The following is a 22,517-nucleotide window of genomic DNA, read 5'->3' as shown; positions in this document are numbered from 1 at the left end:
CTGTTAAATTACCGAAAAGCCCCGGGAGGAAACTGATTTTTTTTTTTCGATTCCTGAGAAAATCCTTTTTGTTGATTGACGACGGCAAAGAGAAGAAGGAATGACGAAGAAAGGACTCAAGTCGCGGCCTTCTTCTCCGTCTTACACCGGAGGCTCTGCTCGGTATGTATACACATATGAACACGTTTTGTTTCTTTTCATTGGTTCTGCTCTGTTTTTCTCTGCTTTGGGGTGTGTCTCTCTCTCTTGTAGTTAGTTAGTGATTGATTATTGATTTAAGTGAAATGGGTTTAGGGATTTGGATCAAAATGTAATGAAAGGTGTCGACTTTAAGCTATTCGAAGACTATATGAGAAGATGATGTTTACTTGTTAATTTTATTTGCAGGAACTTAGAAATGGTTGTGAAGTCGAGCGAAGATGCAAGGAGCTCTAAAAGACTCAGACTCCAGCCTTTGAGGAAGCCAAAGTCTAGCCTGAAGAAGAAGAGTAAGAAGAAAGCTGATAAACTCCATGGGAATATGCCTAAAAAACCTCCCACTGCTTTCTTCTTTTTCTTGTAAGCTGTCTGATATAGTGAGATATGATAAGTTGCAGTTGTTTTCTATAATGCCACCTCTGTATATTTAATAATAGGCCCATGCTCGTTAGGTTGGGATTAGATTAGTTGGGTTGCATTCCCTAATTGCTATGTGGTCTACACTTGTTGCATGTGTTTTCCTCTTGCCTCATTTTGCCTTTCGATTTTTTATTTTTTTTTGGTTCCAAAGGGAGGATTTCCGGAAGCAATATCAAGAGGAGAATCCGGAGGTCAAGTCCATGCGCGAGGTAAAATTTCATTGTTTCAAAAGTATTATTACCATTCACTTTGGTTCTGTTGGTGAACTAGTTTTTGTTCTTGAATTCTATTCAGATTGGCAAGACATGTGGAGAGAAATGGAAAACAATGACTTACGAGGTAACATCTTCTGTCCTAGTCACTTCTCTTGTCTCTTAGAGTTTGATGGATTAGAGACCGACTCAGACTTTCTCCATCATCTTCCAGTAGATTACGAAAGCAAGGAAATGATTTCATGTTGAGTGTGTATAGGTGTTTGATTTGATAGAGTATTGCTTGTGATCTGTTGCCGATTTCAATCTTGTTTATTTGCTACTCACATGGTTTCTTATTCATTCTTTGTTTGTTCCTTTACTGGATATTATAGGAGAAGGTAAAGTATTACGATATAGCCACTGAGAAGAGGGAAGAGTTTCACCGAGCTATGACTGAATATACTAAGAGACTGGTACCTTCTTTTTTTCTTGTTATGTTAATTCTTACTCGTGTGCGTTTCTACAACATTATCCTTAGCTTTTCATTTTTACTATTGTTTATGCAGGAATCAGGTGAATATGATGAATCAGAAGAGACCGAATCAGATTTCTCTGAATAGACTACCTTCTTCCACATTAGAAAACATTGTTCTAAGCTTTTTCTTATATGGTTTTGTATATCTGTGACAACAACATTTAGAAGTTTTTTTCTTTTTTTTTGGTTGAGATATTTCTTTCAGATTAATAGAAACTAACCAGTTTCTTGAGTGTTCGCCAAAGGTTTCATTTATTCTCTCGCTTCTATTCGAAAAGATGATCAAGTTTTAGTAAGTCATCACCTACAGACAGATTCTCAGGTACTTTCTGGTTCATCTTGTTACATTCATTTGATATCAAATTGACAAGTCACCCCATAGATGACAATAGTTTTGCACCAACAAGATCTTTCAATGTATTAGTAACTTGTGTAAAGCTAATATAAAAACAGAATATCAAAAATGTAAAACTCGATCTAGTTTATCTAAATCTTCACTCCACAGAAGCCTTGTCCCCGGAGAGAAACACAAGACAAGACGAAGCGTGCATTGCATCGGCTTGACATTGGATCCTACCATGGACTGCCTGCAACTTATCCATGTATTCCCTGAGTTCATCCATGGTAAGCTCTTCAATAGGCTTCTTCTCAAACCTCTCATCCCCGGCGGATTCAAGCTTTGCCTGAACCTTCTCTCCTCGTTTTTTCTCAGCTTCAATCTCTCTCTTGAGACAATCAAGACGTTCGTTCATCTTCTTCGTTTTAGGTCTACTCTTACCTCCTCTTTCTTCTTCTTCTTCCTCTTCTTCTTCTTCTTCTTCTTCATCACCACTGTCTGAATCATCATCATCGCATTCCCTCATGAAACGCTCGGTGACAGCGTCAAGATTCGGTTTCCCGTAGGAGTAAGGCTTGCCTCCTGGCGAAAAGACAACAACACCTATCTCGGCGTTGCACAGGGTGGCTAACTCGCTTGCCTTCTTGAACAAACCAGTCCTTCGTTTTGAAAACGTGACTTGCCTTGTGTTCATGTCTTGAACCATCTCCATCTTGATCTTTCTCCGACCCATTTGTTGTTTTGCTAAACGGTAAAATAATAATAAGAGAGATCGGTTCTTTTTTTTTTTTCTTCTTCTTTGTTGCAGTGAAAAGAGTATTATATTGGTGAAGAAGAAGAGATGATTTTCTCTAAATTTAGAAAGGGATGTGGGAGAATTTTCACTGAACCTAACAGAGAGTAGATTTAGCAAGTTTTTAATTGAAAATCTTGAATTGCCTTATTTCTCATTGTGTTATTCAAAATCCCACTAATTGTATTAATACACAATTAGAAACTATTCAAATAAAGAATGGGAATATTTTATAAACTGACAAAAATCTGGGAGAGGGACTAGGCGTTCGGGATCTCAGTTGGGTTTCGTTGGATTCATCCTCTTGAATCTCATTCGGATTCGGTTGATAATATTACCAAAGAAAAAAATAATCAGGAGGAATACCGGCTGACCAAAAATATAAAATATTTTGAGAAAAAAAAATCAGATTTTTAGTAGATTCATCTTTCGAAATTTCAGTCAGATTTGATTCGGTTTGAATTCGGTTAATAATAATAGTTTGGAATAAAGGCAAACCAGTCTTGTAAATAAATTACTATTGAACTCTTTCCAAAAAACTGAATGACAGTAAGTAATTCAGCAATGTAAAAGATTGAACATGCAAAACTTTTCATGATCACCAAATTTAAAGTAATCATAAGCTGTACCACCTAAATCCTCATCATCAAAATCACCAATAATTTTTAAAAGAATGCTAAATTAACTTAAATAACCAACATCACAAAGAAGCTGATCACAACATTTAAGAAAACTAGTTTCATCAGACGTATATTTATGGATAACATCAGCTTTGGAATCATTATGCATATCCATCCTAAGCCCGACAAAAATGATGTTACCATAGCCGCTAATCAGGACCTTGTACATTTTACCTCTGATGAGACACATCCTTGTGACTCTTATATGCACTTGGCTTCGTAAATATGAAAAACTATGAGATTCCTATCGTGGATATTGATCCCATCTTGCAACAAAGAGAAAAAGACATTTCCTCTTCACCAGCAATCCATTAACAGGGCCCATTGGCTAATGGTATTTCTTCGACTACTGTTTCAGAACATGATGCCTCTCTACTGAATCAATTGAAAGATTTGTAAGTCACTACTGTAATTTCAGTTGCTGAAAAAATTCAAAGCTTGCAATCAGATTTGGAGGTAGTTCGCCTCTCTTTACTGTTTCTTCTAATGGTTCCATGGATTGCGGAGGTGCACTACACACATAACTCAATCTTCTCCCTCACGATTTCATCAAGAGGTCTAAACTGCTTTGCCAAATTTGTCCAACACTTAATTCCCATTAGTGGATTTTTTATCTACTCCCATTACCGCAACCATTATGGAGTCATCTCCATCGAACATTATCAACAAGGAGGTCCACAAAACAGTCAATTGTTGATCCTTTGACAACATCATTTCAAGATAGTTCATTTGAGAGTCCTTTTCGTTTCAGTTTGCTAGAAGCAGTGGATAAAGTTGAATTGGAACATATGAGCTTTCAGAGCTTGAGAAAGGATAAGAGGGATTTTAAACCTCCTACTAAATACCAAAATTTGGAGTGAAAGACAGTACAAGGAAAAGGTAAACATGGCCAGCGTGATCGTGGTACTTCTCACTAGATGCTCTCTTTCTTTTTTTATTGGTTATTCTAATTTCTTCTTAAAGACTCTTTAGGTTTGAGATTAATTTTATCATGAAATGTGTTTCATGCAAACTTTATTAAACTTTAAGGCATCTTAGCCTTACCTTGTAATTATTTATGTTTTAATTGAAAGCCTTTAGTTCGAAAAATATATATGGAAAACTAGAGCATATTTTTGACCGTCTTCTTTGCAGATGATCTCTCATTTCTTGTCGTCTGTTTCTTTTTTTCCCTCTCCTTATGTTGTTTCGTTTATTCTTCGGCAAGATTTAAAACCACCAGACATGCAGTGCTTTCAACATCTATTAAAGTTGTTTAGATAACCAAAATGTTGGTAGCTTAGTGGTAGTCCAAATGGGTTGGTTTATTTGTGCCGCGAATTTAAATACTTGTGAAACAGATGATTATAATTTAGATCGAAATATCTAAAGGTTAACTCCGGATCTAATACCCAGAGTTCCACTGTTAAACAAAAGTTGTTTAGATATGAACTTGTTGTTTGGTAGAAACTGAATTCAAAACTGACAAATTTGGTAACCAAGTTTGCTTCTCTATTTCTGTCTTTCTTGTTTTAGGATTTGGATCAAAGTATATCGTTTCTTATTATTCTCTAGTGTAACCAGTTCGAATTCAAATCCTCAAAAACCACAAAAGCCTATATTATTTCAACCCTTCTGGTTGAACATTGTTGTATACTCATGTTCTTGTAGCAGAACTATCAAGATGGGTTTCCAAGCCGTCCAAAATCTTGCCATAAGTTGATGAAAACTGAGACTATGACAAGAAAAAAATAACTAATCTCAAACTAGTTCCAAGAACTCAAAAAGTTTGATAGTTTCCATTATCCTAAGAAATTGTATGATATAAAGGATGTACACAAGTGAGAAAAATAAGCCTATAATAAAAAAAAAAAAAAGCCTATAATAAAAACACTATGTCCTTAACTAAGACCGTAAGGGACATGACCAAAGTTTTGCGAGTCTCTCGAGTTAATGAGTCTCGTCACCTTGAACCTATGCATGTACTTTAGGAACATAAACACTAAACACGACAACAGGTTATTGTGAGGCTCTTGTGCTTTGCTAAGGGCACTGATGGGTCCCCATTTGAAATATCATGTTATCAGATATCTAGTATCGTCGTCTCAGCAAATTGGCATACCCACTGATAGCTTGCCACGTGTAACTCTGACGTATATCTATCTATCCATTTGTATCGTAAAAATCACAAGTGTCTTTCATTGCAACTAAAGAATCTAAACCAAAAGGTGTGGCGTAGGAGACTGACACATAGGACAACAACACGACATATCCAAAATCTCATTAACCAATCAGAAAACAGATACAGATACTTCACAGATAACAAACCTTACTCTTACGATTCCTATAAAACCGATCAATACCCCAACCAGTTTCAATCACTCTCACCCAGTCACAAAAAAAAAACATAAAATCAACAAAAAAGAAGAAACGTTCAAATGGCTGCTTCAACCATGGCTCTGTCCTCCCCTGCCTTCGCCGGAAAGGCCGTGAAGCTCTCACCAGGAGCCTCCGAAGTCTTTGGAACCGGCCGTGTCACCATGCGCAAAACCGTCAAACCCACCGGTCCATCAGGCTCCCCATGGTACGGATCCGACAGGGTTAAGTACTTGGGTCCATTCTCCGGCGAGCCCCCGAGCTACCTTACCGGAGAGTTCCCCGGAGACTACGGATGGGACACCGCCGGTCTATCAGCCGACCCCGAGACCTTCGCCAGGAACCGTGAGCTAGAAGTTATCCACTGCAGATGGGCCATGCTCGGAGCCCTAGGCTGTGTTTTCCCTGAGCTCTTGGCTCGTAACGGAGTCAAGTTCGGAGAAGCCGTTTGGTTCAAGGCCGGTTCACAGATCTTCAGCGAAGGAGGACTCGACTACTTGGGCAACCCGAGCCTTGTCCACGCTCAGAGCATCTTAGCCATTTGGGCTACTCAGGTGATCCTCATGGGAGCTGTTGAGGGTTACAGAGTTGCCGGAGAGGGACCGTTGGGAGAGGCAGAGGACTTGCTTTACCCAGGAGGCAGCTTCGACCCATTGGGCCTCGCTACGGACCCAGAGGCTTTCGCCGAGTTGAAGGTGAAGGAGATCAAGAACGGAAGGTTGGCTATGTTCTCTATGTTTGGATTCTTTGTTCAGGCTATTGTCACCGGAAAGGGACCGTTGGAGAATCTTGCCGACCATTTGGCTGACCCAGTCAACAACAACGCATGGGCCTTCGCTACCAACTTCGTCCCCGGAAAGTGAGCGAGTTGAATCTTATTGTAATGTGAGTGAGAGCCAGAGAAAGAGTTTGTTTGTGATCTTTCCTATGTAAAATTGTGCAATTTCCTTTGTCGTATCTTTGTATGATTCATCAGAAATCGAACCTCTTTTTCTCAACTGTTGGTGTGTTACCCCTGAAGACTCAAACTGAACTGAATCATCCATTCTCATTAAAAAAAAATCACGCAATTGCAGATGGTATATATGTTATATATCCTGACAATATAGCAATACAGCCGAACAAGAAGGCAAAACTTATGACAAAATTACAACAGAAAGGAAAGAAAACGAACAAAGGTAGTGCTAAGATGATGCTGTCTGAATGCCACAAGATGCTTCACTTCTAGCCATTTTCTAAAACTTCTCTGGTTCTTGGCTATAGCCCAAAGGCGCTTCGTTTGGCAAGCTTCAAAAAATTACTGATGTTGAAAACAAATCTTTATTGTCGAGATATAAGACGTGTGATGTAACTATTTAGCAAATTTGACATAGAAACCCCTGGGAGATTCATGTTTATATATAAGTCCCTCCTGTAAATGAAAAATGGTTTCTTGTGTGTTAATGAGAAGAGTTGTATCTGCATAAGCGAGCACTCAGATATCAACTATGGCTGCAATGGACCAGGATAGTAAAAGGAATTACATGGTTAGTGTGGGATGTGGAGAAGAATGAGAGCAGTTAAATACAAACAGAATGAAATGGCAGCTCCAGCGAGGACGTTGTGGAGCAGCCTCTTGTCATCTTTTGTGGGTATGAACACAGACTTCAACGTATTGGTAAGCTCGAATAGCCGGTGAGACACCTGAAGAAAATAAATCAAGAGAACACATTACAATTTTATATAATGCAGAGTTGATTATGGAACTCATAGATTCTACTTACCAAGACATAGATGGCCGTGGTGAGCATGAAATTGAGCATTGGGTATTCTGGAATTATGCATAACAGCCACTTAGGCTGTCCATTAGGCACATTCGATCTGCAGCAGGACATGCAAATCAAATGAGACAAATGGTTTCTTGTCTACTTATGTGGGAGAAAGGAAACAGTTTCTTGCTGACCTTAACCAGATGTGAAACTGAGATATATAGGTCTCCAGGGTAATCTTGCCGAGCCACCTAGGAAGATCATGACAGTTGTGTCTTATTAGAGATGTGTTCAGAATCAACACCAAGCTTGGTTGAAATAGACTAAAAATGAGAAACATACGCAAATAGTGTAAGGGAGAAATTTCTCAGCTGCTGTGTGGAATTTCGCAGACAGATGTAGACGCTGGAAGAAGAGAATCAAAAAGCTAAGTCAGTAAAGCCAGAGAGGAAGACTATCTCAAGAATTGACGTTTTGTGACAGAAAAGGTTTCGATACTAACGTTATTGGTATCCACGATGTGTAGGGATGATATTTGTTGTATGTAACCTTGTCAAGCTTGTAGATGTACTGGTACCACAGGTAACCAACCTGAACAATATAAAGAACACCACCCTGCCATTAGAATACTATCAAATACATAATATCCATAAGGAAGAGAGAAGCCAAACTCACGAATGAGGAAATTGCAATAATGCTTGTTTTGATTGAATTCTTTCTCTTAGCATCACACTCCTCCAGTTTCTCCATCCATCTCTCAACCTGAGATCAAAATATGGAAAAGATGGTGGTGGGTGTCATGAGAATATATGAAAGCAGTGAGCACCAAAGGTTCAAGAGTTACCGTGGGATGGAAATAAGCATATATCATTCCAATGATCCATATGTAGCGGTCAAGTCCAGATCTGAAGTGCCATTCATGTAGAAGTGGTAGATCAGGTTTAGCTGGATCAGTGTATCCTGCAGTTGTTTATGTACAGAAGCCATATGTTAGTCAACAAAAATAAACACAGATCCTAATATGACAAAGTGGCATCCAAAATTGCCGAGTAAAATGTTCTAGCTCGAGACAGATATGTAGTCAACCGTGTCAAAATTATTATAAGGTAAGAGGAAAGTCCGATACTGACCCAGTAAGAATGTTAGAGGACTCCAGAAAATCTCAAAAACTCCAGGAATCTCCCACATCACGATGACAACAAGAAAGCATGAAGCAATCTTCACAGCCATTACTGATGGTATTTCGTTATACCGACTGAAGATACCAAGGGCTCCATACACCATTAGAGTGAAAAGAGTGTGCATCGGACAGATGTAGTATAGCATGTAATCATTATTGAGAATAATGCAGCTAAATGCAACGAATAAGTTGAGACGCCACATCATCTGAAAGAAGTAAAAGATATAATGAGCATCTAGAGTCATTGACATAAACCTATGCCTTATAGGAGCATATATCATATGATAAACTAATCAACTGTAGAAATTGAAACTTTCATATGACCTGAGTGAATCGTGCTAGGGAGAAATCCTTTCTGATATAGTAATAAGAGAAGTTCCCAAAACCAGTCATCCAGACGTAAGCAGCGATGAAGACCCTGATTGCATTATATATCTCAGCTGCTGCAAAGTAATGATACATCAGAAACAAAACCTGCAAAGACACAAAAGTAGTGAATTAGCATGAAATCGTAGATGCAAAACAAGATTCTACCTAACGGTGAAATCAAGAAGCTCTCAGTTGTATGCTAGAAATTAGAAGAAAATAACAGATGAAAATGTAACAAGACCTACTGAGGAAATAGTGAATCAGTTACCTGCATCCATCCCTTCCACTCTTCAGTCTGGTGACGATTAAGATAGAGAATTGATTTCCCAGTTATTGGTGATTTATCATTGTGTTTCTTCAAGGACGTCATGGCTGCCACTATGATGAGCAGACAGTAGAGAAAGAGGAAAAGGTCTCGGTCGTAATTCTGCACATGCAAACCTCAGATGTTAGTTTTCTACCTCCGAACGATTTAAAGATACGATGTACACTATATCACATATCTTCAACACATAAATGGTATTCGAATATTTAGAGGAGGCACCTTTTTCGACTCTGCAAGCAAGCTAGTACGATCGGAAATATAAAAGTAAAAAAGAATCCCCCCGAACTCAGCCCTGAGAAAGAAGTAATACAATCATAAGAGAGCATGATGATGAATGAAGATCAGAATGAATCCAATCTGATAATTTAAGGAACTTACATGGCTCTCAAGGTTGCACGATTATCAATCAAGAAAGAGTCATCCAGCGTCAGAAACCTACAAGCAGACAAACGTAAATGATTTCAAGAGGTTTCTTACTGAGAGAGAACACTCCACTCCAAGAAACCAAAAGAAAAGAAAAAAAGAAAGAAACCGCTATATAACTACCTAATCAAGTTTGTTTTGACGGGTGAGTTATATAATCTGGAAGAGACTGATCTAGGAAGACCTCCTGCTTCGAGTAAAACAGCTACTTCCTCTTCCTTGGATTTCACCTCACCAAGTTCAACCAGATTATTATCTGAATGACTGCAAGTAGTAACAGGTAAAGATCACTGTCAAGTTAGATACATAACAACAACAGAGGCATATAAATAAGTACACCACACACCCATATAAAAGAATATTCCCCAAAAATACATACACTTTAGAGTGCAACGAAGACCTCTTATACTCCAGAAACTCGGAGTATATCCACGCTATGAACACAGGGATGACTCCGAGCAGAAACGATACCTGCATTAACGAAATATATATTGGAAACTAGAAGAAGGTACGCCGCTTGAAAGCTACTAACTAACATTTTGAGAAACATTATCAGATTTCTTAAGATAGGAAACTGATCTAAATTGTAGATTCAATCATTCCACGCCACCACACCTTAGCACATTTCAAATGCAATTCTATCTATGATTCCAAATCTATGATTCCAAAGTAATGAAAGTAAGAAGAGAGGTGAAGCTTTGAGACGCTAAGAGTTACGCGATGATGTACCTGGCCAGGCGTGATTGGCTCCGAATCGGCCATGTTAGTTGATCCACGAAGGGATATTCTCAGAGATGGGATCAATCCAATCGAAATCCACTACAGTGGCGGATCTAAGAGGTTTCGAACTCGACCTCTAGAGATTAGATTTAGGATCCGAAACCCTAGGGAATACAGAAGAGCATGCAGAGAGAGAGAGAGAGACGCAGTGGGAGGAGTGAACAGAGAAGAAGACGTAGAAGAAGAAGAAGAAGAAGAGATCTGGAAGTGAAGAAGCTATTGCTTCAAGGTTGGAGAAAATGGCGGATACGACGTCGTTCTCCTAAACGGTTGTGGTTTGTTTGGAGATGGCTTCGTTCCCTTCATTAAAAAGCTTTAATTTGTTTTATTTTATTTTTTGGCCAACCACATTTTTCTATTAATAGATTTTATCATATGTTATACATTGATTCATACAAGAATCCAGGACAAGTACTAAAAAATTATTTTGTTTCTAGACTAATAACTTCATTTATTTTTTACTTATTTTGAACAAGCACTGTGTTCAAGAAAAAAGTGACAAGTACAAACCATATATAACAAACTATTTTTAGTAGAAATTAAGAAAATCACGTTTTGAAAACGTAATTAATGGTTATACCAATCATCACTTTTGTTTGGTTATGCTATATGTTATATTGTTATTCACCTAGTGGCCTTTAGATTGTTATAAAACTTGTATAATTCAAAACAAATGCTTGTAGACAAAGTCATAAGTTAGTGTACTTATGACATCTAACCACCCATTCAGCCCCACAATACACAAGTATCACATGAAATCATATCGTCATGAACCTATAACTCTTTACACTACTTTGAAAAGTCACAGAGAAGACGCGTTAATAACTCACATCTTTTACCAACCATTACATCTTCAGAAAGTCGCAGCTCAAAACTGGATAATCATACCTTTCACTCTTCATCTCCTCTACCAACAAACCGTACAACGAAGAACCTGAATCTTCCTTGCCACACTGTAACCAACCGCTTCCTGCATTAAACTCCATTAACTCACCCTCCATCTCTATCCAGCTACATCCCGGTGTCTTAACCACGCCTCTCTCTCTCATCAACGCCCTCGTCTTCGCACATTCATCCCACATCTTCATATCCGCATAAACCTTGGAAGATAAAACATAGTTCCCTGCGTTCTTCGCCTCTTCCATCTCCATCAACATCCTCATCGCTTTCCCTCCGACCACCACGTCTCTTCTCTTCTGACACGCTCCAAGAATCGCCCCCAGCATGATCTCGTCTGGCTTCCCAGGAAACTTCTCCATCAACTCCCACGCCTCCTCTAACATCCCCGCACGAGATAGGAGGTCGATCACGTTTGTGTAATGCTCGATTTTCGGAACCAACCCGAACGTGGAGCTCATCTCATGGAAATATCTACGGCCCTGATCGACCAAACCCGCGTGGACACAAGCAGAGAGCACTCCCACGAACGTAACATCGCTTGGAGGAACTGACATTTGATCAAACAGCGATAGTGCTTCTTGACCTTGTCCATGATGCGCATACGCAGATATCATAGCGTTCCAAGTGGCTTCGTTTTTCACCGGCATTGCCTCAAATACTCTAAGAGCTTCCTCTATGCTTCCGCACTTCCCGTACATATCAACCAGTCCTGTAGCCACGTAAATGTTACTCCCTCCGTTCCAAATTAGATGATGTTTTGGAGAGTTTTGGATGTTTCAAAATAGATGATGTTTTGATATTTTTATATTAGTTATAGCTTTGTTGAAAACTGTGTGACCAATAGAATCTTATAATCTTTTTGATTATTGGTTGGATTAGTTTTAATTTTCTTTTCAATGCTACTTTTGAAGATAAAAATATATTCCTTAATTCTTGTGCCATTATCCATAACATCAAGTATTTAGGAACAGAGGGAGTATATTGCAAGCCTGTTTCCAAAGCGTATGTCTCGATCCGTTTGCCTAACTCAAAAGCTCCAACTGAACCACAAGCAGACAGCACTGTAGAAAACGTGATAGCGTCAGGAGAAACTCTTGAATCTTCCATCTCACGAAACAGCTTAATAGCTTCACTCGACCTCCCGTTTTGCGAGTATCTGAGATTGAACCATTAAGAAAAAAAGCTCAATCAAAAATGCGTAAAGATTCAAACTTTATACGAAGAAAGCTTACACAGTGATCATAGCATTCCAAGCAACACGGTCCTTGTTAACCATCTCACTAAAAACCCTTCTACCCGAATCCAACTCACCGCATTTCCCATACATACTGATCAACTTAGACCCAAGGAACGCCCTCAACCCAATCCTCTTCCTCACAGCTATCTCCTCAACCAATCCACCAGTTTTCAAATCCCCCAAACTCGCACAAGCACCCAACACACTCACCATTCACCAACGTCCTCTCATCAGGCTCAACTCCTCCTTCCTCCTCCATCATCTCCCCAAACAAACCCACCGCGTCTTCCGCACATCCCGCGACCAAATACCCAGAGATCATCGAGTTCCAAGACACCAAACCCCTCTCGGTAATTTCGTCGAACACCTTCCGCGCATCCCCCACACGACCGCATCTACTATACATAGCGATCAAGGAATGGTTCACGTGGTCGTCTCTCTCCAACCCGGCTTTGAACAGCGACGAGTGGACAGATCTATCGACCCCGAGGTCGACGCCACGTGTTGGTGAGGCCTCGGATCATGAAATTGAAGGAGTGGTGGTTCGGTTGTTCGGTCGCGGAGAAGAGGGAGGAGGCGTAAGGGAAGTCTCCGAGATCGACGGCCTTGGGGATCAGGAAGTTCGGTTTGTAGACGGAGTTTGATAGCATCTGGGCTTGGATCTCTCGGAGTTGGTTCACGGAGACGCATTTTTTTAGGAGGCGGAGGAAGTCTCTCGCGAGGGCGCGGGGGAGTGATTCGTCGAGTTGTGTGGGTTTGAGTGATGGGAATTGGCGGGAAATGGAGGAGAGTAGTTTCTCTGGTTTGAGCATCTGGCAAGCTCACATGAGGCAAATGTGATAACAAATGTTTAAAATGTGTAGTGTTGGTTTAGGTTCTGATAGGTAGTTTAGTTATCGGTTAACTCGGTTCAATGTACAACTTTCTTTAAAAACTGATTTGTTTATTTGGTTAGTTCGGTTTTTAAAAGTTATAACTTATAACTGTATTTTGGTTTAGTTTCGATTCGAAATTTTGGTTTAATATGGATTCGAAGTTTTGGTTTAATATCGATTCAAAATTTTGGTTATTTAAGTTAGTTTGGTACAATATTTGTTTTAAAAAAAAAACAAATTTGAAACTGAACTAACATTCATTTATTAAAAAAAAAAAGAAAAAAAAACTGAACTGAAGAACTTAAAACCAAACCTGCACCAAAAGTTTTGATTCGATTTGGCTGCTTGGATAAAATCCCAGCCGTAATTGGGCTCATTTAGTCGGTATAAATGTGACTTTAAAAATTGATTGAAGAACATAGCACAAACGTACAAATACAAACATTGATTAGCAGGCATGAATGATATTAAACTTTGATCAAAGAACATAATGGAACCACATGTGAAGAAAGTAAAGTTACAGTAAGTACCGGCCGTTACAGAAACCTCCCATTTTATCTACTTCCCGCATGAACGGAAGGTGTTCCATCACTTTGCTGTGTCCTCTGACCTGTTCTTGGGATGATCAGACACCAGAAGAAAACTAAAGCGAAAACCAGTTCCGTAACAAACAAACTCATGCTTATCCACACAAACAAAGTCCTCCTCCACTTCCATATAACCCTTTTCAAGAACGGAAGTTCGGACTCAAGCAACAGAGACGCTTCATAAATCTCTGGTATACCTGCTCCATCACGAAACTCCGCACGCTGCTCAATCACTACCTTCACGCAAACAGTACTACCAACGTCCTTTTCGGAAAACCCTTTGAGTTTCAAGTTCAAGGTTTGTGTTTCAGAGACGTAGCCAGAGACAAGCGGAGCTATCTTTAAAAAAGTCTGGACGAGACGGATAGGTTCGGTTCTAAACCTCAGCATACACGGCTCCCTTGAAGTAGCAAGCACTTGACCGTTCTCGGATAAGAAGTCCACACGAACCTGGAACATCCCGAGGTTTCTGTTGTATTCAGACTCGGGCAATGTCATTGAGACACTGACCTCTGTCTTGTGATTTGGAGTGTTAACTCGGTGGGTAACGGGCACATATGCTTCTGGACTGTTCTTGGTGTAATCAAAACTCAAACTCTCTTTAATCACAAGTGGTTCTTGAGACAAACATGTTATCAAAAACCCACTAACCATAAACGCAGACACCAACATGGCAAACAAAACGATGCCTACATGCACAGCCCATAACAGACCCAATGCTAACCTGCGCACAGCTTCCAACACGTGCTTATCATCTTTCAATCCTGAATCACATAACTCTACAACCCTCGATATCAGATAGCGTCTGCCGCGTCTCATTGTGCGGTAAGGATCCGAGACGAAGCTCAAGCAGATATGAATCAACCGAGGTGGGAGATTTATGAAGGTAAGCATCAAACTTACCTGAAACTCGATGGACTTGATCACTAACGTAGCTAAAAAGCCAAGGAGAGACCAATCCAACGTCGAAGTAGCTTCCTGGAGAAAGTCGTCGCCTTGGTGATCAGTGGAGGTGGTCTCTTTCAAATTTTCAGGTTTCTCGCCCTTCATGGTATTCGACCCGGTTTGAACCGGGTCCTTCTCAACTGTTACGAGAGAAGAAAGCTTGTCAACTTCTTCCATAGTGTTTGATACCACACAAGAATCAGATGTAGTAGAAGAGGCAGTGTAGACGGAGTAGTAACGGAACGGTTTGGTTTGGTTTGGTTTGGTTTACGTTCCGGAGCAGAGGGAGATGAGTTGAGGGGTTTGGAGTCGTAGTGGGTCGAGAAGAGTTCGTCTGGTGCGTTCTAGGAATCGATGGGCTTTCTTGTGGGTGCTAGTGTTTGAGGATGATTTTGATTCCATTGATCAAAAACTTAAGGAAAGAATAAAACATGGTTGAAGAATGACTCTAACTATAGCTTAAAGAGGAGACAACACAGTTTCCGAGAAACAGCTTGTTACCGTCGTGATAATGTCAGCTTGTCCGACGGTGTCGCCGGTTTTAGTGGTGGGCTTTATTTGGGCCTGTGTCGATTCATGAGTTAGTTGTGGGATTCTCATAGAGTATTCCATAGTTTTTTAGTCTAAAGATGATTATCATTTTCTTTTGTTACTCAAGAGTCATTCATTTTTCAGTTTATGTAGATCAATGAGAAAAACTTGTGAAAGTAAAATTGTTAGACATAAATATTCATTGTAGTCCAAAAAAAGGCATATGCAAGTAATACTGTTAGACACAAACTTATGCAAGTAAAACTTTTCACAAAAATGTCAATAACAAATAATAATTGTGTGTGTTTTGGGTACATTTGGGTGTACTTCTTTGCATTTACAAATAGTAATATTTATGTTTTCTATTCAAACTCCAAACCACATTTCAATTCGCAAACTACTTCAAGCTTCTCTTGGCTACAAGCCTTTTATAAAACTTGTGTGTGCGGAACAACAACACAGAAGCAACCAAAGAGCCAAAGAGAGCCACAGACGCCATGATCACAAACGACGTCCTGAAACATTGACTTCCAAAGCAAGAATTGTCATCTTTAGAAGCTACCTTGTCATAGAAGTAACCTATCACCTTCACCGACAGAAGATACGATCCGACAGGACCAGCAATCGATATCGTGAAGTAAATAGTTCCCATATGTCTGATCCCAAATATTTCTGACGTGATTGTCGGCATGAGCGACCATTGCGAACCATAAGCCATACCGATCAAAACCGAACCGATATATAGGCTGCCTTGTAAACCAGAGGCCACTACGATGTGTCCTACAGCCATAATGCCTAGAGTTATCGCCATGAAAACCGGTCTTGGCCAGCTGTGTTTGTGTAAGAATGTGTCTGAGATGTAACCGGCTCCGAACCGGCCTAGGAAGTTCCATATGCTCCAGAGAGAGACCAGAGAGTTGAGCTGAACCGTGGAGTAGCGAAGAGACTCGCCTATCTGCCTAATGTTGTTTATTGTCGCGAATCCGGTACCCATCCCACATAGCATTGCCAAGAAGAGTAGCCAGAAGTTCACTGTGCTCATTGCTTCCAATATGTTTGAGTCTTCTCTAACCACATGATCTCCATCTGCACAAAAGGTTATAGTCAGTCACAGTCAGTGTGCTGAATAGAGGAGCATGATCATATTACACCATGAGTAAGAATAATTACCGGGGGAAATGTTTGAACTAGGAGAGATGAGCAAGACGGATGTGTCAAGAACAGGATGATCTAGGGGCATTACTGTCTTATTTTCTTCACGGAGAGCTCTTACAGCAACCAGGAGAGGAGAGGCGAGCAGTAAAAGCACAAGGACGAAGGAGAGAATCTGCATGGACCGTGATAAACCGAGAACATTTTGGACCGTTATAATGAACATAAGATAGGCGGCGATGATCAAAGAGATGACAGAGAGACCATCCAAGTGTTTCTTGTCACTAGTTCTGACCGTTTCATAGACTCTTACGAAAGGCATAGTCAATAAGATGACAAAGGTTGGTACTACAGCCAGGAGAAGAATGAAAGTAGCAGGGTTACCTTCACCGGAGACCGCATGGTACAACTGAATCAGAATTGCTCCACTTAGGCCTAGAAACCCCTGAAGCCAAACATATTCATATTTAAGGGGAATGAGTCAGTTTATTGACATGTAAATAAGTAATCATTATACACCAAACTGAGAGTATACAGCAAAAGACTCAAGTGAAAACAGAGTAATCACAGCATGTATGATGAAAAACAGATTACAGAACAGAGTAATGACACCATATAAGTTGTGAAACAGAGTAATCACACCATATAGGATGCGAAGCAGAGTAATATAGTATACGAAACAGAGTAATATAGTATGCGAAACAGAGTAATCACACTATATAGTATGAGAAACAGAGTAATCTCACCATGTAGTATATGCAACAGAGTAATCACAGCATGTAGGATGAAAGACAGATTACAGAACAGAGTAATGACGCCATATAAGTTGTGAAACAGAGTAATCACACCATATAGGATGCGAAGCAGAGTAATATAGTATACAAAACAGAGTAATATAGTATGCAAAACAGAGTAATCTCACCATGTAGTATGTGAAACAGAGTAATCAATCACACCTAAGAAGAAAGCTATATTCAGTCTAATTAGAGCCAATGATTCCACAAATTTAAACATCTCAAAGCAAAAACCTTTTGCAAATTGTCAACACAAAAGCTATAATTCTTACCATTAGAGTATAATGGTGTCAACATCTCTAATGACACCATTAGAGTCTAATTAGAGCCAATGATTCCTTAAACAAGAATCTTGTTCTTACCTGCATAATTCCGACAGCAGTTCCACCGTAATCAGAGAAGTTACGAGCGGCGGTGACAACACTGGCCGTGTTGAAAAACGGCAGCGAGTGACCAGCCAAGAACACGAACAAGCACATCACCGCCACAGGCGGCTTGGGAATCAGACCAACCACCGACGCCCACGTGAAAAAGAACCCAAGAAACCACTGAACCAACCCGACGAAAACGACAACCCACGGCCCACCACGACCGTGAGGCGTGGAAGCCATGGAAGTGTAGAGGAGACCAGAGAAGATGCCTAGAGTACCACCGATGTCTTTGAAGATGGAGACGAAGTCGAGGGTAGATTGGTCATAAGATTGAGATGACTTGAGGACTGAAGAGTAGATAGCGAACGTGTATGTCGCTCCGCTGAAGCTTTGAATCCATATGCTAGCTGCTGCTGCGACCCACTTCGTGTTTACTCTCTCCATATCTCTCTCTGCCAAAAAATGAAAATCTCAGCTTTGATGATGTAAGAAGTTGGAAGATGATGAGTGAAGAGAAGAAGTCTTCGATGGCTCTTTGGACATCGTGGCTAAGTTAAAAAAATTGATTAAAGATTTAATGCCTTTTTAGTAGCTTATGCTGCTCTTGCGAGATCTAAACGGTATTTAATTAGTGTTGAGTAGCTGGCTCTAAACACGTTTATACTAAGCAATGATGAGTTGTTTTCTTGTCAGGCCTGAGTATTGTATGACAAGGTTTAGAGCATGAGCATTGGTGGGACTTCCACAAATCTCTTAATTAGGAAAGTCTCTTAAATTTTTTTTTTTGTTTGGAAATAATATAAGGGACATCCTTTATATAAGGAACTTTTTCTATTTTTTTTCCTTGATTCTTGTGTTTCGGGGATTCCTCCTGTTTAAAGGATCTCTTAAAGGATCGCCAATACGCATGCTCTTAGGACACGTAAACACACAACTAGCTAGATAATTCTCACGTAACAAATTTCAGTTTGTTGGAAAATTAAATTATTTGAATAATTTAAAAAATGTTTGGTGAATCATATAATTAGTTGAGTGGTCGGAATCGCTAAAAAAAATTAAGAAACTGAGATTTGTAATGATTTTTTTTGGAGCACTCCTACTACTTACATGGTAATCTTTTTACCAAAATTAAGATGAAATAACATTGATATTTTAGTGGAGAAATGAATCGACAATAAATGTGGAGAAGTTGTTTTTTGTCTTCAGTAATTTTTTATAACTCGAAATCATATTTAATATTTCCGTCTATTCTAATTGATTTAAATTTTATTGGTATTTATTTTGGTGGATTTAACTACTATAAATCAAAGTTGATTTGGTTTAACTGTATCATTCATTTCATGTTTGAACCTGAATTTCTGATCAAATTTGTTCCATACTTTTCTACTGTGTTAATGTGTATATATTTCTAAATCGGAGTTTATACGCCCGCCAACAATTATATATGATTATTCTCCCAGTTATTATTAACATTTTGATAGTAGTCTTATCCATCTTTTTTTTTAATAAAATTTTTATCCATCTTCCTTTCAAACAATCCATAACACACACTTTCTACATTATACAAACAAAATATATATATATATATATATATAATATATATATATATATATATATATATATATATATATATATATATATATATATGATCTTCAAAATGTGAGGGAAATGCCAAAGAAAAAAAACAAACAAAAAAATAGAGACAAGATCCAGACCCTAGCTTCAAGAATTACTTCAAGATCCTCTTGGCCACAAGAGTTGCATAAAACTTCTTTGTGCGGAGGAACAACACAAAAGCAACAAGAGATCCAAGCATGGCCATGGCAGCCATTATCACAAACGAAGTGCTAAAACAATGATTCCCATAACACGAGTGATCATCCACAGAAGCTACCTGGTCGTACAAGTAGCCTATAACCTTCACTGAGAAAAAGTACGAACCAACCGGACTAGCTATCGAAATTGTATAGAATATAGTTCCCATATGTCTAATCCCGAATATTTCAGACGTTATAGTTGGCATGAGTGCCCATTGTGAGCCGTACGCTAAACCAACCAATAAAGACCCTACATAGAGGCTTCCTAGTAAACCGGAGGCCATGACAGCGTGACCTATAGCCATGAGGGCTAGAGTTATGGCCATGAAAGCCGGTCTTGGCCAGCCATGACTATGTAAATAGGCGTCTGATATGTAACCTGATCCAAACCGGCCTAGGAAGTTCCATATGCTCCAAAGAGACACTAGAGAATTGAGTTGAACCGTAGAGTAGCTAAGTGACTCGCCCACCTGTCTGATGTTGTTTACAGTCGCGAGCCCTGAACCCATTCCACATAACATCGCCGAGAATAGAAGCCAGAAGTTGGTTGTGCGTATTGCTTGGAGGACGTCCATGTCATTGGACATGACAACATTAACATCTGTCGGTTAAATAAATGTGTCAGAGAATTTCACTTCAATAAGTATAATAAAGGGACCAAAACAGCTAAACCTTACCGGGTGAAGGTTTGAGCTTAGGAGCCTCAAGCAAGGTAGTTTTCTCGGTAACGGGAAAATCCAGAGACATGAATCTATCTTTCTCTTCACGATGTGCTCTAACTGCGACCAAGAGAGGAGATGCCAGCAAGAGAACTAAAAGAGTGAAAGAGCATATCTTCATGTCCATTGACATCCCGATGATATTTTCAACCAATATGATGACCATAAGATATGTGACGATGATCAATGAGATGGTGGAGAGGCCGTTCAAGTGTTTCTTGTCGCCAGCTATGACTGTGTCGTACGTTCTAACGAAAGGCATCGTCGTCAAGATGAGAAGTGATGGTACTACGGTCAAGAGAAGAAGATAATTCGTTGGGTCACCTTTACAGAAAATGTGGTACATTTGAAACAAGAACTGCTCCACTTAGCCCGATGTAACCCTAAATTGTAATTAGACAACACAGCACATTATTAGTTGATTCATTTAATTTGCTGAAAGGCAAAACTTATCAATATTTTTGTTCTTATCATATTTTAATTTATTTTCTAATTAAAGTATTAATAATCAACTGGTCAAATCCCATTTTATTAGCTTCTCCTTTTGTTTTAATTATGTAACTATATATGAAAATACAACGATCGTAGAAGTATCATCATTTCAACATACATATCTAGTTCCTTTCACCAGCTAGTAGTGTTAATATTTAGAAGGGAACGAAAAGTTCTATGGTTTTATTTCATATATAATAAAATTAGCATACTTGTTCAATAGCATGTCTTAAATTAATATAATAAACCACTTGATACTATTTTATTCATCTCGTCTTAAAAGTAGATAATTGTCACCTTCATAATACCAACGGCGGTTCCACCATAGTCGGAGAAGTTACGCACGGCAGTAACCACAATCGCCGTATTAAAGAACGGCTGACAATGACCGGCCAAGAACATGAAGAAACACATGACAGCCACAGGAGGCCGTTCGATCACACCGGCTGTAGCCATCCATATGAAACCATACCCCACGAACCATTGAAGCAGCCCAACAAATATAACCACCCATGGTCCACTAAAGAAGCGACCGTTACCGCTTCTGCCGCTTGCAACGGCTGTGTAGAAAAGACCGGAGAGGATGCCTACGTTTGCACCGATGTCTTTGCAGACGGAGACAGTGTCAAGGGTGGATTGGTCGTAAGATTGAGATGATTGAGAAGAGAAGAATAGATTCCAAAGGTGTAACTTGCACCGCTGAAGCTCTGTATCCATATGCTCGCTGCTGCAGCTACCCATTTTGTGTTTGCGATCTCCATTTTCCCTCGGTTTTTTCTATGCAATGATCAAAATGAGGTTATGTTGTCTTATAATGAAAATAAAGTCAACTATTAAATTTAAAAGTTTGTATATATCATTCTTAACTGGTTTGGTTCGGTCAAATTAAACCGGAATGTACCAAACAGTAAGCACAAACGGAGTTTTGATTGGAGTTACTTTAGTTGCACTCCAGCTATATTACACCAAATTTAACCGATAACAGAGCAGCAAAATATAAAAAGACTTACTTAATAGAGTAAGGTTTAGAATTTTTAATGAAATTTAAGACAATTGGCATGAACTGCGAAACGAACTGATTATTTTAGCTAAAATACATTACAATCTTATCTAAAAATACACTACAATCTTATCTAAAATACAAGACAATCTTATCTAAAGTCATGATTTTTGTGTTAAAAATAGATATTTTAACTAAAACAGTGCACCACCTTAAAATTGCAACAAATCTTTCAAAATACATAAAATCCACTATTATATTTCTAAGAGTAGTAAATTTGGAAATAACAAATCCACTGATTTTTTTTCTAAACATGTTTAAATATCATATCATTTGTTATTTTGATATAAAGTAAATTTCATACTGAATGCACACCCACCCCCAATAAAACTACACGAATATGGGACAAAATCTAAACCGAAGAAATCCTCTTATTTCTCACCAATTTTTACTTGCTAAACCAAGTAATGCGATATCAAACCCAAAAAGAAGCTGAACCAATGCCACTCAAACCTTGACCCGAGAAACCTGGTTAAGTCAAACCTAAATCTGAAAAATCCACTATGTGAAACGATTAAGTCCACTAATCGATTATTATCTATAGAAAGTACAAATGAGATGAATGAATGAGTTATATAATTAAATTATATACATGAGTTTAATAAAAACGTGACTTTTCGAAAAGAATAATTGCTTTAGGCCTTTTGGCATATGAACAGGTAGTTTGAACAAATCTGGGAGAATCGCTGACAACAAACAA

At 39.1% G+C, this 22,517-nt stretch overlaps 8 protein-coding genes across 8 annotated transcripts; 2 read left to right on the top strand and 6 right to left on the bottom strand.

Annotated features, from left to right (window-relative positions):
- The first annotated feature begins 5 nt into the window (after positions 1-5).
- LOC108854117 (high mobility group B protein 14) lies at positions 6-1,585 on the top strand. Its single transcript, XM_018627626.2, has 6 exons — positions 6-162; positions 388-558; positions 770-827; positions 913-957; positions 1,205-1,285; positions 1,379-1,585. The coding sequence occupies exons 1-6, from the start codon at positions 101-103 to the stop codon at positions 1,430-1,432; spliced, it is 471 nt and encodes a 156-aa protein (XP_018483128.1). The 5' UTR covers positions 6-100; the 3' UTR covers positions 1,433-1,585.
- Positions 1,586-1,751: 166 nt separating this feature from the next.
- Positions 1,752-2,639, bottom strand: LOC108850931 (agamous-like MADS-box protein AGL29). Its single transcript, XM_018624383.2, has one exon. The coding sequence runs from the start codon at positions 2,415-2,417 to the stop codon at positions 1,842-1,844; it is 576 nt and encodes a 191-aa protein (XP_018479885.1). The 5' UTR covers positions 2,418-2,639; the 3' UTR covers positions 1,752-1,841.
- Positions 2,640-5,502: 2,863 nt separating this feature from the next.
- LOC108854433 (chlorophyll a-b binding protein 1, chloroplastic) lies at positions 5,503-6,510 on the top strand. Its single transcript, XM_018627993.2, has one exon. It carries the CDS (start codon positions 5,575-5,577, stop codon positions 6,373-6,375), a length of 801 nt encoding a protein of 266 aa, XP_018483495.1. The 5' UTR covers positions 5,503-5,574; the 3' UTR covers positions 6,376-6,510.
- A 31-nt stretch (positions 6,511-6,541) lies between these two features.
- Positions 6,542-10,630, bottom strand: LOC108854432 (protein REDUCED WALL ACETYLATION 3). The gene is made up of 16 exons (XM_018627992.2): positions 10,287-10,630; positions 9,937-10,028; positions 9,681-9,821; positions 9,513-9,569; positions 9,354-9,426; positions 9,078-9,236; positions 8,765-8,914; positions 8,391-8,646; positions 8,105-8,220; positions 7,936-8,022; positions 7,763-7,851; positions 7,603-7,665; positions 7,455-7,511; positions 7,276-7,372; positions 7,036-7,195; positions 6,542-6,923 (listed from the first exon to the last, which is right to left on the bottom strand). Exons 1-15 carry the CDS (start codon positions 10,317-10,319, stop codon positions 7,040-7,042), a joined length of 1,626 nt encoding a protein of 541 aa, XP_018483494.1. The 5' UTR covers positions 10,320-10,630; the 3' UTR covers positions 6,542-6,923; positions 7,036-7,039.
- A 339-nt stretch (positions 10,631-10,969) lies between these two features.
- Positions 10,970-13,314, bottom strand: LOC108849384 (pentatricopeptide repeat-containing protein At2g34400). The gene is given in 5 exon segments (XM_018622932.2): positions 10,970-11,966; positions 12,190-12,393; positions 12,470-12,690; positions 12,692-12,968; positions 12,970-13,314. Coding segments are annotated over 5 exon segments (1,803 nt in total). The 5' UTR covers positions 13,287-13,314; the 3' UTR covers positions 10,970-11,182.
- A 58-nt stretch (positions 13,315-13,372) lies between these two features.
- LOC108850930 (seipin-3) lies at positions 13,373-15,330 on the bottom strand. Its single transcript, XM_018624382.2, has one exon. It carries the CDS (start codon positions 15,056-15,058, stop codon positions 13,904-13,906), a length of 1,155 nt encoding a protein of 384 aa, XP_018479884.2. The 5' UTR covers positions 15,059-15,330; the 3' UTR covers positions 13,373-13,903.
- A 347-nt stretch (positions 15,331-15,677) lies between these two features.
- On the bottom strand, positions 15,678-18,330 carry LOC108849800 (protein NUCLEAR FUSION DEFECTIVE 4). The gene is made up of 3 exons (XM_018623405.2): positions 17,721-18,330; positions 16,583-17,009; positions 15,678-16,498 (listed from the first exon to the last, which is right to left on the bottom strand). The coding sequence occupies exons 1-3, from the start codon at positions 18,171-18,173 to the stop codon at positions 15,810-15,812; spliced, it is 1,569 nt and encodes a 522-aa protein (XP_018478907.2). The 5' UTR covers positions 18,174-18,330; the 3' UTR covers positions 15,678-15,809.
- A 1,065-nt stretch (positions 18,331-19,395) lies between these two features.
- LOC108849799 (uncharacterized) lies at positions 19,396-21,518 on the bottom strand. Its single transcript, XM_018623404.2, is given in 5 exon segments — positions 19,396-20,147; positions 20,224-20,614; positions 20,616-20,648; positions 21,055-21,416; positions 21,419-21,518. Coding segments are annotated over 5 exon segments (1,575 nt in total). The 3' UTR covers positions 19,396-19,458.
- Between the last annotated feature and the right edge of the window lie 999 nt (positions 21,519-22,517).

The sequence above is a fragment of the Raphanus sativus genome, chromosome 4 (genome assembly GCF_000801105.2).
Source record: "Raphanus sativus cultivar WK10039 chromosome 4, ASM80110v3, whole genome shotgun sequence".
NCBI lineage: Eukaryota > Viridiplantae > Streptophyta > Magnoliopsida > Brassicales > Brassicaceae > Raphanus > Raphanus sativus.
This window is presented reverse-complemented; position numbering and strand designations above follow the sequence as displayed.